Here is a 14,646-nt window from a genome sequence, read left to right as displayed (position 1 = left end):
TGTGGCAGTACACTGAATTATAGTAATCCAGTTATGCTGCATGTGTGAGGCTCAAACTGAGCTTTCTGTGGCTTTAGTGATGCATCGGCGCCTTCTAGTGGCGTGTGCTGTACGTGTCCTTGCCCTTCAGGAGTAACTAAAGAATAAACATAATGGAGCAAAGAACAAACTGTTAATGACTTATCGTTTAGTCTGCCATCAGTATCACTTTGTGTTCTTGTTTGTGTTTTAGCTGTGTGACCCTGCGGTTGTTAAGTCTGAGATTTAACCTGTTTGTCTTTTCTCTCTCTTCAGCCGGCGAGGAGGCAATCTTTAACTCCCCCTTCACCCAACACTATCTCCTGGGAGGAATACATCTCTGCTGACAATGGAAAGTAGGTGTCTAAATACATGACAGCTGCTTTTTTTAGATTTGTGCTGAGAAAGCCAGACATACTGTTCCAGTAATTCATTGACAACTATATTTATGAGTAATAGGACTACGCTTCTGATTGTCCTTCCAAGTGAGACCCTCTGTTAGTTTCACTCTCTAAAAGAATGCAAATTTAGTTTCCACGCAGTCTGGACCACAGTGTCTTCTTGCGATTCGATGTTATACCGTATGTATTTTTTACATTTTACAAAAATCCTCACATGCAAACATCTAAGTTTCAGTGTCACAAAATGTTTAACTTTTCAAGGCCAGTTGTTTCCTGTGTTCAGTTACTGTTTAGAACAGGGGTCGGGAACCTTTTTGGCTGAGAGAGCCATGAACACCACATATTTTTGAATGAAATTCCAGGAGAGCCATACAATATGTTTAAAACTAAAAATACAAGTAGGATATTTCGATGCAAATGCAGCATGGCGTGTGTCGAAGTGCCGCTTTATATTTGACCGCTTCATAGATGCAATTTTATCATTGCATATTAGACACACAGCAGAACCAGCTTTCTCCACAAAGGCAAATTCCTCTGTCCATTCCTGCTGAAAAGTACGATACTCGTCGTCTTTTTTTCTTTTAGCCATCTTCTCAGAAGCGTGTCAAAAATTAGTTAGCTGACAGCGGGATTAACGACAAGCCGTAGTGCACCCGCTACATCGACCGCTATTTTCAGCAGCAAAATACGGCAGCCTCACTTAAACAGTGCCTGTCACTACCCGATCTGCGTTACCTTTGTGATTGATGGATAGATAGATAAATAGATAGACACAATGACATGTATGTTTGCCACTTTCCCACTGAAATGACTGCGAACCGGCTTTCTAGTCGCTGGCTCGCGCGTGCGCAAAGGATTTGTCTGCGAGCCAGATGCGGCCGTCAAAAGAGCCACATCTGGCTCGCGAGCCATTGGTCCCCGACCCCTGGTTTAGAAGAACGATGATGAATGACAGGAAGCAGGATGAGCTGCCTCCATGGCCATAAAGTGTACATTCAAAGACTCATAAATCCATTTTTAGAATTGGGGGAAAACTATGGAAGATTTCTTGCATAATAACAAGCCGTGAGCTCTTCCTCTGTGAGCTGCCTTCATCTTGAGATTTCATCCTGACCGGATCTTGTTTCTCCCTCCCCCTCAGAGCACCTCATCTAGGAAGAGAGCTGGTCTGCAAAGAGAGCAAGAAAAACTTCAAAGCCACGATAGCCATGAGTCAAGACTTCCCTCTGGGCATTGAATCGTGAGTCTCCCCTTTACGTTGGCATCCAGACCGTTGTTGAACAGCAGGCGGCCTGGCATGTGGCAGGTGGCCGTCAACAGTGTCCACAGTCATTTGTGTGAGCATTTGTCTGTGTTGTTCTCCTCCAGGTTACTGAATGTTCTGGAAGTGATTGCACCCTTCAAGCACTTTAATAAACTCAGGGAGTTTGTTCAGATGAAGCTCCCCCCAGGCTTTCCTGTCAAACTCGGTAAGCAGAGAAGGGTACAGCTACAGATAGAGACGACGTGTTAATTGACAGGGATTTTTCATTTGATATTTTCTCCACATTTCATTTTCTTCTGAAGGCAGGTGTAGAGTTTCAAAGCCGGCCTTTTTCGGAGATATGATTTGTAATTCTGCTCATGTCTCCCTGCAGACATCCCCGTCTTTCCAACGATCACAGCCACCGTGACGTTTCAGGAGTTTCGCTACGATGAGTTTGATCAGTCCATTTTTACCATTCCCAACGACTATAAAGAAGACCCCAGCCGCTTCCCCGACCTTTAACCTCTCAAGCGGGAGCAGGAAACGAACGTGCAACAAGGCCACGTTATGCTACAAAACATACTTTTTGAATTACAAAAGGAAAAAAAAAACTGCGCCAACGTTTCTTGACAGCTTGTGGATTCCATCGTCCATCCCAACCCTGACGACAGACAGCAACAAGGCGACGAGAGTGTGACGTGACAGGACATAAATGGCCTCATTAGAGCTGACGGAGTATTAACAAAGTGTTTGGAAGCATTGTGTCGCAGGTTGAGAGCCTCATCAGTGAAAAGACATTGAGCAGGTGAGTTTTCTGTCCACAGGATATAAGTAGAAGACAGACAACCAGTTCAGTTGATGCTATGTATTTAAGTATGTAAGTAATGTTTATAAAGGGAATGTTTTTAACTGACTCGTAGTACGGCACTGATATTACTGTGTGACACGTTGAGTAGGAATTCCACCAAAAATGACTTTTTAGGTACTTTTTCCTGCTTAAGTAGACTTTTAAAAATTCAGTTCCCCTTCTTCTGATGCTGGATTTGAGGTCAGTGAGACATAAAATTCATACAATCTAATGCACGCTTGTTAGACAGATGTGTAGGGGAATAACAACACTGCATTTTTTACACTTAGAAATGTTCCCAGAGATGTACTAAACACTGATTAAAATGTCATTTGACATTCATTTTCAAGAAATGTTAAGTGAAGCAGCTTCTTCGTAGGTTAAAAACCTAAAAATAATTTTTTGCAGGATTCCACTTTAACTCTGCACATTAGAAAATTGTGTGTGAGTGTGTGTGCATGTGCGTGTGTGTGTGCGTAACATTGATTTTCATGGGCATGGAGTAGCATCACTGAACTTTTGGGCACTATTAAGATCCACTACAGTCACTCTACAGTTTGTGATACTCAACCTTTAATTCTGCTTTTGAAATATTATAGTTTCATCGAGGCAACGCTAGAACTGCTGCAGTTTTTATGGTACCAGTTTTTTTTTTTGTTTGTTCGAGTGGCAGCGAGGGTAATTTATGATGTCTCAGCCTTTTGTTTCTTACTACACCTGTAAACCATGTAACAAACTCCACAATCCTGCTAACAGAAGAAAACTGTACAGTAAGTAGATATTAGGGAATTAATGAATGGTTACAACATTCATGCCAATTTTACAAATAACAAGAACCAGGCTTTTTCTCTCGCACAGTCTGTAAATACAGGTTTGTCTTTTACGTTGTTTTCTTCTTTGTGCTGATGAGTTTAAGATATTCTCTGCAAGCAGAAGAGTTGTGGAAATTTTTCTACGTAGCGTCACAGGTTAATTCAAGGGGTTCATTGGTTTGTAACATGGTGGCAGTTGCTATTTTTGTACATACTTGTTAATGTTTTAAAGGAAAAAAAAAATCTCTTTACTCTCTTGTCATTATTTCCCATCCTTGTGAACCTCCTCCAGATGTGTGGAATAATCAATCACTTCCACAGTGTGAAAAGCACAAAGCACCTAGTTTCCCCAGAAAACGAATTCTGTAGAAGTCCAGGAGGTGCTGACTGGAGGCTGTTAAACTCTCCAGGAGTGTTTATAGCTGCTGCTGCGGTTCATGAGCTTTTAATCGTGTTGATACAAACTGGTGTGGTGCTCATGTTTGTTAACTTGTTCCTGGAGTTTAAAAGGTGTACTACGCAGATGTGGTCACTCAAAGTATTGTTAGAACAATTAGCTTATTTACATCCATATTCATTATCAGTATAACCAAATCTTTTTCCACAACACGTTCCTCCTAACGGGCAAGTGCAGCCAACCTTACTGATACTGTGCCTCCTCACCTACATGACGCTTGACATTTTATCTCATGCTCCTTCCTGTCTTCAGCTGCTTGAATTTTACATGTTTTACGTAGGAAATTCAGCATTCTACATGTCCGTTGTACAGCAAAGACTGTTGTATACGTCTGCGACACTATTTTCATATAAAATGTACTAAAATAAAAATTCCACATATCTGAGAGTTTGGACTCGTTTTTTTTTCCTCAGTACTATTACTGAGGGAAGCCTGAGGGAAGGGGAGTTTGACATTTTGAGAAATACGCTCACTTGCCAGAGAGCATAAGTTAACATAAAATATCTGCCTGGTAAATATGAAGCTTCAGCAAGCTGCTGGTTTGCTTAACACAGCACACACTGACTAGAAACAACTAATGCTAGTCTACCAGCACCACATTTGAGCAGACTCCAGGAAGAAGGACCGCATTTCCCATAATGTCAAACACTTGCATCAATATAGCAGTGACATAAGTTGACAGTTTGACCCAATTTTATTAGTTTCCTTTGGAAAACCTATTGCAGACAAAGCATTTAATTGCAACAACACATTTCAATCTACAGTGTACAGTTACAAAGGGGTGTAAATAGGAAGGTCAGCTGAAACACGACCGGGCGCATCACAATTGAAGCAAAAATGGTTCAGCAACCAAAAGATCAACATGAAGTTGGTGGCAGGTGGTGAGTGACTAACGGTTTGAATGAGGAAAGGACTCAATCCTGACTAGTAAAATATTTACAAAGACAACATTTTAGTGGGAAATGCTGCGTATTCTACTGTCAGGACGTTTAAACACAAAGGCAACAAAAAGAAAAATCAACAGGATCTTAAAAAAGTACAGCAATGGCAATTTAAAACCATGTCTCACATTATTCATAGTTTAGTCCTCGTTTTCTTGTCTTTACAAAATTAACTGCCTGCTTTCCTTTTACACTCCCCTCCCCAATGCTTCTACAGTTAAGACAACATTTTTTAAATTGTTTTTTTTTTTTTTTTTTTTTTTTTTTTTACTTAGACTGAGGCACAGACACGTTGTGGCCTATATTAAAAATATAAAAGGACAGTGGAAAGATAACACGGTCTGGTTCGGGATGCTCTTAATCACTCATCTCCATGTCTTCCTGATGGTGATCGTCTCCATTCAGCTTGGACTTTTTGGGGATTGGGCCCTCGGATCGCTCCATCTCCTCCTGGCCTTTGGGGGATGAGGCAGAGTCAGAGTCGCTCCTCCTCTCATCGTCATCCTCCTCTCCTTCTTTTTCACTGTCATAACCTTGCTCTTCTTCATCATAATCCCGGGTCACCTGTTGAGACATTTTAACCGACTGTTAAAAAGGGGAATTTAGAGGTGATTAGCTCTTTGTTATTAATGTTCTCAGCTAAATCACATTCAATGCATCTAACTACTGATGTTCAACTAGAAACCAAAAATATCAACAGGAAATGACACGCTCTAAACACACCTTAACGTCTCCCTTCTCACTGTCGGACTTGCGGTCCCGATCTCGTTCTTTGTCTTTGCTCTTCTTCTTCTTGCTGGTGGAACGTTCTCTTTCATCTCTGCTCCGGTCCCTGTCCTCCCTCCTGTCTCTGTCCCGCTCCTTCTCACGCTCCTTGTCCTTCTTTTTCTCCTTCTTGTGACTGGACATGACAAATGTATCAAATGTTTTGAGTTGTATTCTAAAATATAATATTTAATAATATTCATCGCATTTAAAACGACGACTCACCGTCTGGGCGAGGGAGACCTGGACAACTTCCTCCTGGGGGACCGAGACGCACTGCGGCTTCGCCTGTGCCTCCTGGGTAAAAAAAAACGAAACAAAAAAACGTTTGGACTACTGCCAAGTTTTATACTGCTGTGAATAGAGCAGAGCATCACACTAATTTGAAAGGCAGTGCACTTGTGTGCCTGTATTTCAGACCCACTCACCGGCTGATGCTTCGAGACCTCCTGGCACTGCTGTAGCTCTTGGGGGGCGTCTTTGACCTTTTCTTAGACTTTTCCTCCTTCCGCCTGTCCCTGGTCAAGACACAAGCATAGTCAACAACATTAGCAAGCAGCAGCACATTGAAGGAAAGGGTCCTTCTCACAATGTCAGTGAACAAGGCATTAGAAAGAAAAAAAAAAAAAAAAAGCCCTGGTCTTGGTCCTGACCTGGATCTACTGCGGCGGCTTCTATCCCGGGAGTGGGACCTCCTCCTTCGTGGACTCTTCGACCTCCTCCTACTCCTTGAATGGGATCTCCGCCGAGACCTGCTCTTTGAACGCCTGCCAAAATTAAGTGGCACATTTTTAAAATGATAAATTACTGCCAGTCATAAGCTGCTGTTAATGTCTTGTATGTAGACGCCACAGGCCATTTCTTTTCTTCACGTCTTGTATTGCTAGTCCATGGACAGCTACCTGTGTCTTGAGCGAGATCTGGACCGTCTGCGCCGTGACCTCGAACGGGAGCGGGAATGTTTGCGCTTGTCATCTTTCTTATCTGCAAAAACCACAATAAAATGTTAGAGATCTACCAGCTTGTAGACTTAGTGCTCACACAGTGGAACAAATATTCCACGGCTGACTGAGCCAAATTAAAAAAAACAGAACATTAACATTGTCACACATCAAAATCGACTAAATAAAATAAGTAGCTGCTACATAGTCTTGGCTAAGACATTTCTGCAAAGGGGGCATGAGAAAACAGAGCACTCACTTCCTGGCTCAATGGCTGCAGAAATGAGAGACTGAGCCTCTCGGACTCTCTTCATGGCCTCTTCAATCTCCTTGTTGGAGGCATCAGTCTTCAGGCCTGGATTCAAGTTCAGTCCGGCCGCTAATGGATTCAATCTGCAAGAGCCATCAATTATTTAGACTTTTCTCAACATATATAAGCTCAGAAGATTGCATATCCTGGATGAAGAGTGTGTATGGTTTCTTACTTGGGGTCCATGGACTGCATAAGCTTTAGGAAGTCTGCAGAGAGCGCCTGAAAGAGATACGAGGAGGATATTACCCATTAGACAGAAAGTGTGTTTTAATGTGCAGCGACTATGAGCGTGACTGACCAAGTGCTCACCTGGGGGTTCATGTTAGGCCCCGGCATTCCCATGGCAGCCATTTGCTCCATGTTGGGAGCTCCAAGACCTCCGAACGGTGTCCCTCCCATCTGAAATAAGAGACACTCGTAATATGAATTTAACAGCACTCACCACCAAGCTTTGCATTTAGCAGCAAGCTTAAGGCACCCAGCACCAATTATTGCACCCATTTATCAATCAAATGCAACTTGATAACAAATATAGCCAATATTCACAGAGCTGCCTGGTAGGTAGGAATCTAATGGGAAATCAACACTTGCAATGATCATGAACACAATGTAAGATTTCTAAACATACTGTTGCCAGAGGATTGGGTGTTGGAAGAAGGCCTCCCCCGGGCATCATTCCTGCCACGGCATTGGCTGGAGCCAGCAGCGACATAGCTTTAGATTCATCAGGAATGACTCCTGGAGAAAAACAACAACATTTCAGTACATGCTCCAAGCAAACATCGATTAACACTCAGACAAGACTTGCAGACAAGCCACCTCAGTCTAACTACTCTGCAGTAAAAAATAATAAAAAAATCCACTTTTTGTCTTGTCTGTAAATCTTGATCCCTGACTTTTTTTTGTGAAAGTATGATTGTAGGATTAGCAGCTATGAGTTTAAAAGTCACAATACACACTGTGGTCAACACTGCCAAGATTTTATCACCTGTACTTGTTTTTTAAGTCATGAACCAAACGTAAGCAAGCACAGCCAGTTGTCCCGTGGGATGTGCTCTCAACTTTCATTAGATGTTTTATGAACAAGCGACTCGCGCCGGCTGCTTCGCTATAAAGCACACAAAAACATTGAGATACAGAAAACAAAGTTCATGATTTGGGTGTGGACACAAGGGTACATTTCAACATCACTTACCATTACCAATACAAAAACAGAAAAGGTGCAGTCATATTACCTTTTCTGGGCTTTTGTTGGTGGTTACTTTGAACAATCCCACCACAAAAAAAACAAGAACAAAAGCAAAAACAAAACCTTACTTGCCAACCAGATTAAGTACTGCTAACAAGCTAGAGTGCTGCTAGGCTTTAGCCAACAGTATGTCACTAAAAACAGTTAACAATGTAAAGATAAACTGCACTAAACAGTTAAAGGCTACTGAGAGCAACAGATGTGATAAAAATCATGGAAAATGTGCCCAAAGCTGAAGAAAAACCAAACAGTAAAATCAAAGGGAAAATCTTATGGAGATGATCATCCATGGTTGTGCAATCTGAAAACAGGCTATTTTTTAATCTGACATTTTACATTTTTAAAGGGGGGGAGAGAGAGAGAGAGAGGGAGAGAGAGAGAGACATACACACGCACACACGCGCACACACACACAACAGAAAGGACACTTGAGAAACAGGATAAGGCTGCAGAAGACAAAACTGTTGGTGGCATTTTCAGCAGGGCCTGGTATATAGGGCTGGCTGAACCAGGAAAAAGAACTGTAAAACACAACAACAAAAGAAACACCACTGTTAAACGTGAGAGTCACTCAACTCTTTCAGAGTCATGTGTGGAGAGGGTCATAAAAAAGCATTTTTACCGCAACATCAAGCAGAGGCTTACAGCTACTTTTATCTCGTGTGTTAGTGAAAATTTGGAAATACAGATGCACAGTGTAAAATGATACAAAGCTTTGGCGAATGAAGCAAGTAGATGCCAAAGGCAGTTTGTGTGCTTATCATGATTAATAACCAAATCATGTGCAAATTAACTTCCACCACATCTGCTGAAAGTAACTGTAGATGATGGGACACACTTTCAAAATCTATTCTAGCATGCACAGCTGATTAGTTCATCTATCCTGCATGCTTTGTGCTTGGTGTAGGGATGTCCCGAACATTTTGGCGTGATCTGAGCCACTAAACGTTAGGATTCTGCCAATACCAAGTCCTTGTCCGCTACTTATATTTTCTTTACTGTAATGCAGTTGTGTGGTGTATACTTAGCCTAATCAGGCTAAGATTACATTTAATCCAGTTGTCCAGTTAGTCCAGTTTGGATTTGGTGAGCAGCTCTGCATTAAGAAAACAAAGCCAGGCCCCCAGCACACCCATGCATACGTTTTCACTCATTTGGCTGATTAGACCTCTCCTCAGGACTGCATGGACCTGTAAGACTGCTTAATCGACATCTCCTTCACTCTATTGCTAACTAATGTTGCGCTTTTGGGCGGGGCAACTTACACCTGGAGTTACGTGACCTAGGCAAACTCCCACCACGCCACAGCCCCACCCAACTTTAACCTAAATAGGTCTAATCAGCCAGTAACTGAAAACACCAGTCTGTCTGTGCGGGGCCTCTAAAACACAGTTTTCAACTGCAAAACTTTTAGAAGTGTACAACACCAGCAAAATGTTGCTGAAATAGAGGAGACCTAAACTGGCTTTCCTCACTGATGCATGCTGTCACTGCAGATATCATGAAACTCAATGCTGACCTACTGGTTTAAGCACAATGGGACATTTTGGTAGCTGTTGTACCCATAGTGCAAAAGGTTAAAATATAAACAGGGGATCAGAACTGGTTCAAGCTTAAAGTCAACACCAATTAATTAGAAAGATCTGCCCTGATACCAGTCCGGCAGATCTGCTCGGGGCATCCCTAATTTGGTGCATGTCGACTAATCGACATACATTTTATTTGAAAAATATTCAAATCCTTTGAACATGTGATGAATTGAGATTGCCCTGCACCCTCTCCCCTACCCCCTGATTTTGCTTAAGAGTTGTGTGGCTATTTTTTTTTAAAGAAAAGAAGCCTTGAACAGAGAAAAAAATACAGAGTTAATATTTTACTGCAGAACAAGAGAGAGAAGGGGGGCTTGCGAGCCTGGTGCCATTATTTTTTCTAATCTCCTGATGGCAGCAGAGGACCACTTTCAGCCAGCAAGGAAGGGGCTCTCTGCAAATGACTTGTCCACTATGAAAACCACAACACAAATAACAGAGAGAGAAGTTTACAGCTAGATTGTAAGACATGGACACAAATGTACATTTCCCTTTCACATACCTAGAAATGCCAAGCACAGACAAGCTTAGCTAATTTTCAGAAAAAAGTCACAATGGCTTTGATAGTGTTTGCAATTCTATTAAAAAAACCTACACATTGTGGTGGATGTTCAGAGATAGCCATGTGAGTGAAGCAAGAATAAAACATACACCCACCTTCAGCAAAAGGGACCACAATCAAGGCTCTGTCCACGAAGACGGTGTTCGTCAGGTGTTGGGAAACTCCCACCGACTCAGACTCAAGGAACTTTACAAAACAGACACGTGAAGTCACAGGCAAGGGAGAGTCACTGGAAAAAAATACAGATAAGTTGTGCAAAGAATACAAACAAGGAGACCCAACATGCCTTCTTCAAACTGACTTGAATGAGTTTTGTGTCCCCAGGGACAGCTAAGGTAATAATGGGCAACACAATCTTATGTACTCTCTGATCTCTACATGCTCTCCTTAGACCAAGATAAGATACCTTATCTTACAACTATTTATTTATAGTGTGTTGCAGTGTTAGTGCAACTCTCATCAAGAATTTGTTGAGAATCAAATATCAGTGTCAGTCACTGATGCTTTGAGCATCATCTTTTTCACCCTGGTTTCATGTGAGTGAAATTATGACTGTTACTATGTTGTTGCAGTCCTTGACATGTCCTACCTGCTGAGGAGCCAGGTGTAATTCGATAGAGGAGAATACAGAGCAAAAAACAATTATTTCATTCTAAAGTCAATGTTAAAATCCTGTAAATATGTATTGCAGTAGCTCATTGGCATCCCAAGTGGGCTGTCAAGAATCCAAGCAATTGCTAACAGGAAATCACTGACATAGCTATATTAAGTTAACTGGTTTTTCCACTTTGTTCATATCAGCACTTACTACATTTACAAACTGCTGTAACTATTGCATCTCAGGCTACAACAGTTTATATTATCATTTAATCTAACCATTACTTTTCCAACTACCCAACTGTTCAGTATAGAAAATGTCAGAAAAAGCAAGGATAACACACAAATTATTAAATTTACAGTGATGCAACACAGGAAAAGGCAGAGAGGCTTGAACAGGCTAATGTTAAGTATTTTTCAGTGCTAAAACAACTAGTCAATTGGCAAGTTCATCGGTTTCACAATCAAACAAAAATTCTGGGCTTGCACTATTTTCAGTTACTGAATATTAGGATTTAGCGCTTTATACACATTTTTATAAATGTATACTGAGTATCTTTGTGACTGTTTGTCTGATGAAAAAAGAAATGATTTCACCTTGGACTCTTGAACTTGTGATGGCCATTTTTTAACAATATTTTGACATGAAGGGGCTGAACAATGAATCAAAAATAACTGACAGATTAATAAACGATAGGCCCAATATTTTACTTAAGTGCTATCATTTTGTCTTGACAATTATCTCAAACAATTAACAAGTGTTGCCAGATTGTGTGGTTGGACTGCGCTGGGTAAAATGGACTGGCAGGTGGACTGGATTTGGAGTGTTTTAGCACGAGTTGGTCTGGTTTTAAAATACATAGTATTTTAAAAATATATTCATGAATTGTGTTCCTTAGCAATGAGACCACATCCAGTCACTCATCACGACTTTGATGTGACAATTATCATTCATTCTGCTGAGGAGATAGGGGTCGCCATCATTACCACCCACCTCACCTCATAAACACTTGAGTTGTAGTGTAACAGAAAGCTCTATGTAAGACATTACATCATTATTTGTTTGGTTTTTAGACCGCATGGGATTACATGCTCTTCTCCCTCCCTCTTCATGCCTGTGTGCCTGTTGGGGGGTACATACTGCTGCAGTTTACAAAGTCAGATAAGACATATTATTTTTCCAATTCGAGGTGCACTTTTACTTTTTCTGTATTTATAAAAGCCGAGGGCAGAGATGAAAAATAGTTTCTGTAGTTGCATTGTGTGATGCAGCCTCCTATATGGGTTCTTGCGCACTTGTGAAGACTTGAATTGTTGTTTAATGTTAACATTATAGCACATCATTAATGTTAATGACTTCATCTGTATCGATCATTACAGATGATATTTTAGCGTTTTTTCGATCAAATTGGACGGATTTTGAGCAATTATTAGACTGGAAAACATCGAAGCAATCTGGCAACACTAACTAACCTTAACAGATTACCACAAATTGTCGGTAATTAATTCATCTATCGACCGATTAGTCGCCTGGCGTTAACTGTTTCGGCCCTATTTACACCCCGACGTCTGTGGAAGAAAGAATTTAAAGCTATACAAAACCATTTACATAAACACACAATCGTAAAAAGTACCAATATGTGTCCCTCATGCATTGAGGGGAGTGACTGCTGCTGCATTCACTAAAGGCGCGGGCAATCGTTAGCATTAGCATGCCGTGCAGTGAGGCCTACTCGACGCTACAGGCCTCACGAGGAGCCCAGCGTGAGCCGCGTAAAATAGGTAAGACAACGTTTTACCGATTTTAAAGTTAACAATACTCACTCAGGTGGAAACAGTTTGAGCTCCTCTATGTTTCCGAGGAATCCAAACAGAGTCCTCATTTGTTCGGACGTCGTGCTCGGGGAGACATTTGTCACCTGAATGACGTGCGTGTTGGAATTCATTTTCGCGACGGCTAATCAAGCTGGCTAGCTTTATGCTAGCAAGGTGCCTGAATTTAAAACAAAAAAGACGAGCTAGGTAACGTTTACGACGAAAAAAACATTAGGCGAATACAAAAGCTAGCATCTTTGCTGTTGATAGAAGGTGGATAACATTTGCTGCGGACGAGAACACAACGGCCGCGACAAGAGAGCAACAATGCCGCTGCCAAAAATGTCGCGAGGCAGGGATGCTGCTTTCATGTCCAGTTTGTAAGCTCGTACATATGAGCTTTAACGTACAAAACATGAATTGCCCGATACAAGGGGGGGCAGAATAATATGATAGCATTGTTTTTGGTCGATATTACCGGTGGTGGAAGAAGTAATATCACCATTGACAAATATTCTTTCATCATATGATAGCATTATACTTTATAAGCTAATTTTGTATTTACTTTAAAATCTATAGCTTAACCGTTTCTGGATTTTGCAGGCTGATAGTAATTTCAATATTTGTGAGTTTAGAACATCCAATAATGATTTGTTGGTCACTAGTATTTGTTTATTTTACGCCAATACATAACATAAAAAATCTTGATAGAAATCCCTTAGAATTATTTGGCTTTTTTAAGGACATATACACACAGACATATACAGCAATACAGACAAATCTTCTATGAGTTACTATTGGCTGATACGACAACTTGACCGGTTTATTGCTCTAGCTCTAGTAAAATGTAAAATAGCTGTCAAATAAATGCATTGAAGGAAAGAGTACAATATTTTTCTTTGACAAAAACAAACATCAAACGGAAATACTAAAGGAAAGCACCCCAAAACTGTCAAAAAATTAGTATTTTTCCAATTGTACGTAAATACAGCATTGCTCGGAATACGGCTGACGTGAAAGTGGGTGTGGTTTAGGTTGTGTCACAGTATATCGTTGCTCGGCTGCTAGCTAGCGGCTTTTCAAAATCAAGTCTTTTTAACGTTTTTCTTCTCAAAATCTCGAAGCCATGCAGGCACCGTAATAACTGAAGGATGACAATGCATGCAGAGATATGTCGGTAATTTTAAACAATCAAGCGATGCTTTGTGCTTGAAACAACAAACGGTCAAAGGCAACTCAACGACCCAGATCCAGGCGCAAAGTCGTTGCTTGCTAACTTAGCATCCTCCTTGGCACGTCAACAGGTCGCTGCAGTGTTAGCTACTGCAGATATTTTGATTATATTGCATTTTGAGAATTTGAATGGTGTCGTTTTGCTTCATAAAGTTGAGGACTCAGTAACGTTAACAACTCAGGGCAGCATAATCCCGAAGAAACTGTCAACATGTCACTGCCGAGATCAACGACGTGAGACAGGCAAGTGGATCCACATCTGCACCCTGTCTGCAGAGATAAATTATATTTTCTGTGCATGATAACAATGAGATTTACAGCTTTTTAACCGTCTGTGTTAACAGTGAAACATTGGCCCAAAATATATGAAAACACTGCCTGCAGTGCTCTGGAAACCAGTATTACAAATAATGTAATACATGGAGAGTCAGAAGAGTAATTGGCAAGGCTTAAAAACAATATATAACAATAAAGTATTCGAAAGCTGCAATCAGACGATTTTGACTTTTTCCCCCTTACTCAACCCAATTAATCAATTATCAAAATAGTGATTAATTTAACAGTTGACAACTAATCAATTAATCGTCGTGACTTTTGGCTTCAAAGAGATACGGCAGTGGGTGTCACACCAAAACTATTTGTTACAGGTAGTATTAAAAAGATGATCTGAGTTTCCTTTTCAGTGTCACAAAAAGTACAACAAATGTTTTCAGCTAAATCTTTTTATGCAAAATTCATTGACTGCATAAATGCCTGTAATTATTTTTAAGTGGGTCTTAACTGCACTGATTTCCAGCTTGTTACCATCACATTTCTGCCGCTGGCACTGCCATCTCTGAATGAGTATTATTTCTCTTACA

At 40.9% G+C, this 14,646-nt stretch overlaps 2 protein-coding genes across 6 annotated transcripts in view; one reads left to right on the top strand and one right to left on the bottom strand.

Annotated features, from left to right (window-relative positions):
- The window catches only part of LOC121606008 (ankyrin repeat domain-containing protein 13C), a 28,038-nt gene extending 23,875 nt beyond the window's left edge, over positions 1-4,163 (top strand). Inside the window, exons 10-13 of the mRNA XM_041936162.1 lie at positions 295-374; positions 1,561-1,659; positions 1,788-1,888; positions 2,057-4,163. Coding sequence (XP_041792096.1) covers positions 295-374; positions 1,561-1,659; positions 1,788-1,888; positions 2,057-2,187 — 411 coding nt within the window. The 3' untranslated portion in view covers positions 2,188-4,163. The remainder of the gene's footprint in view (positions 1-294; positions 375-1,560; positions 1,660-1,787; positions 1,889-2,056) is intronic.
- A 799-nt stretch (positions 4,164-4,962) lies between these two features.
- On the bottom strand, positions 4,963-12,909 carry LOC121606009 (serine/arginine-rich splicing factor 11-like). Of its 5 annotated transcripts, XM_041936163.1 has the most exons (12): positions 12,563-12,909; positions 10,237-10,370; positions 7,370-7,479; positions 7,051-7,140; positions 6,914-6,960; positions 6,688-6,821; positions 6,390-6,471; positions 6,141-6,254; positions 5,916-6,005; positions 5,713-5,784; positions 5,446-5,623; positions 4,963-5,286 (listed from the first exon to the last, which is right to left on the bottom strand). In XM_041936163.1, exons 1-12 carry the CDS (start codon positions 12,682-12,684, stop codon positions 5,080-5,082), a joined length of 1,380 nt encoding a protein of 459 aa, XP_041792097.1. In that variant the 5' UTR covers positions 12,685-12,909; the 3' UTR covers positions 4,963-5,079. The 5 variants fall into 5 exon arrangements, with proteins under 5 accessions (XP_041792097.1, XP_041792098.1, XP_041792099.1 ...); XM_041936164.1 differs by lacking the exon at positions 12,563-12,909 and having other exon boundaries at positions 7,730-12,529; XM_041936165.1 differs by lacking the exon at positions 12,563-12,909 and having other exon boundaries at positions 7,370-9,991; positions 10,237-12,529.
- Between the last annotated feature and the right edge of the window lie 1,737 nt (positions 12,910-14,646).

Source organism: Chelmon rostratus, chromosome 4, assembly GCF_017976325.1.
Source record: "Chelmon rostratus isolate fCheRos1 chromosome 4, fCheRos1.pri, whole genome shotgun sequence".
Classification (NCBI taxonomy): domain Eukaryota; kingdom Metazoa; phylum Chordata; class Actinopteri; order Chaetodontiformes; family Chaetodontidae; genus Chelmon; species Chelmon rostratus.
This window is presented reverse-complemented; position numbering and strand designations above follow the sequence as displayed.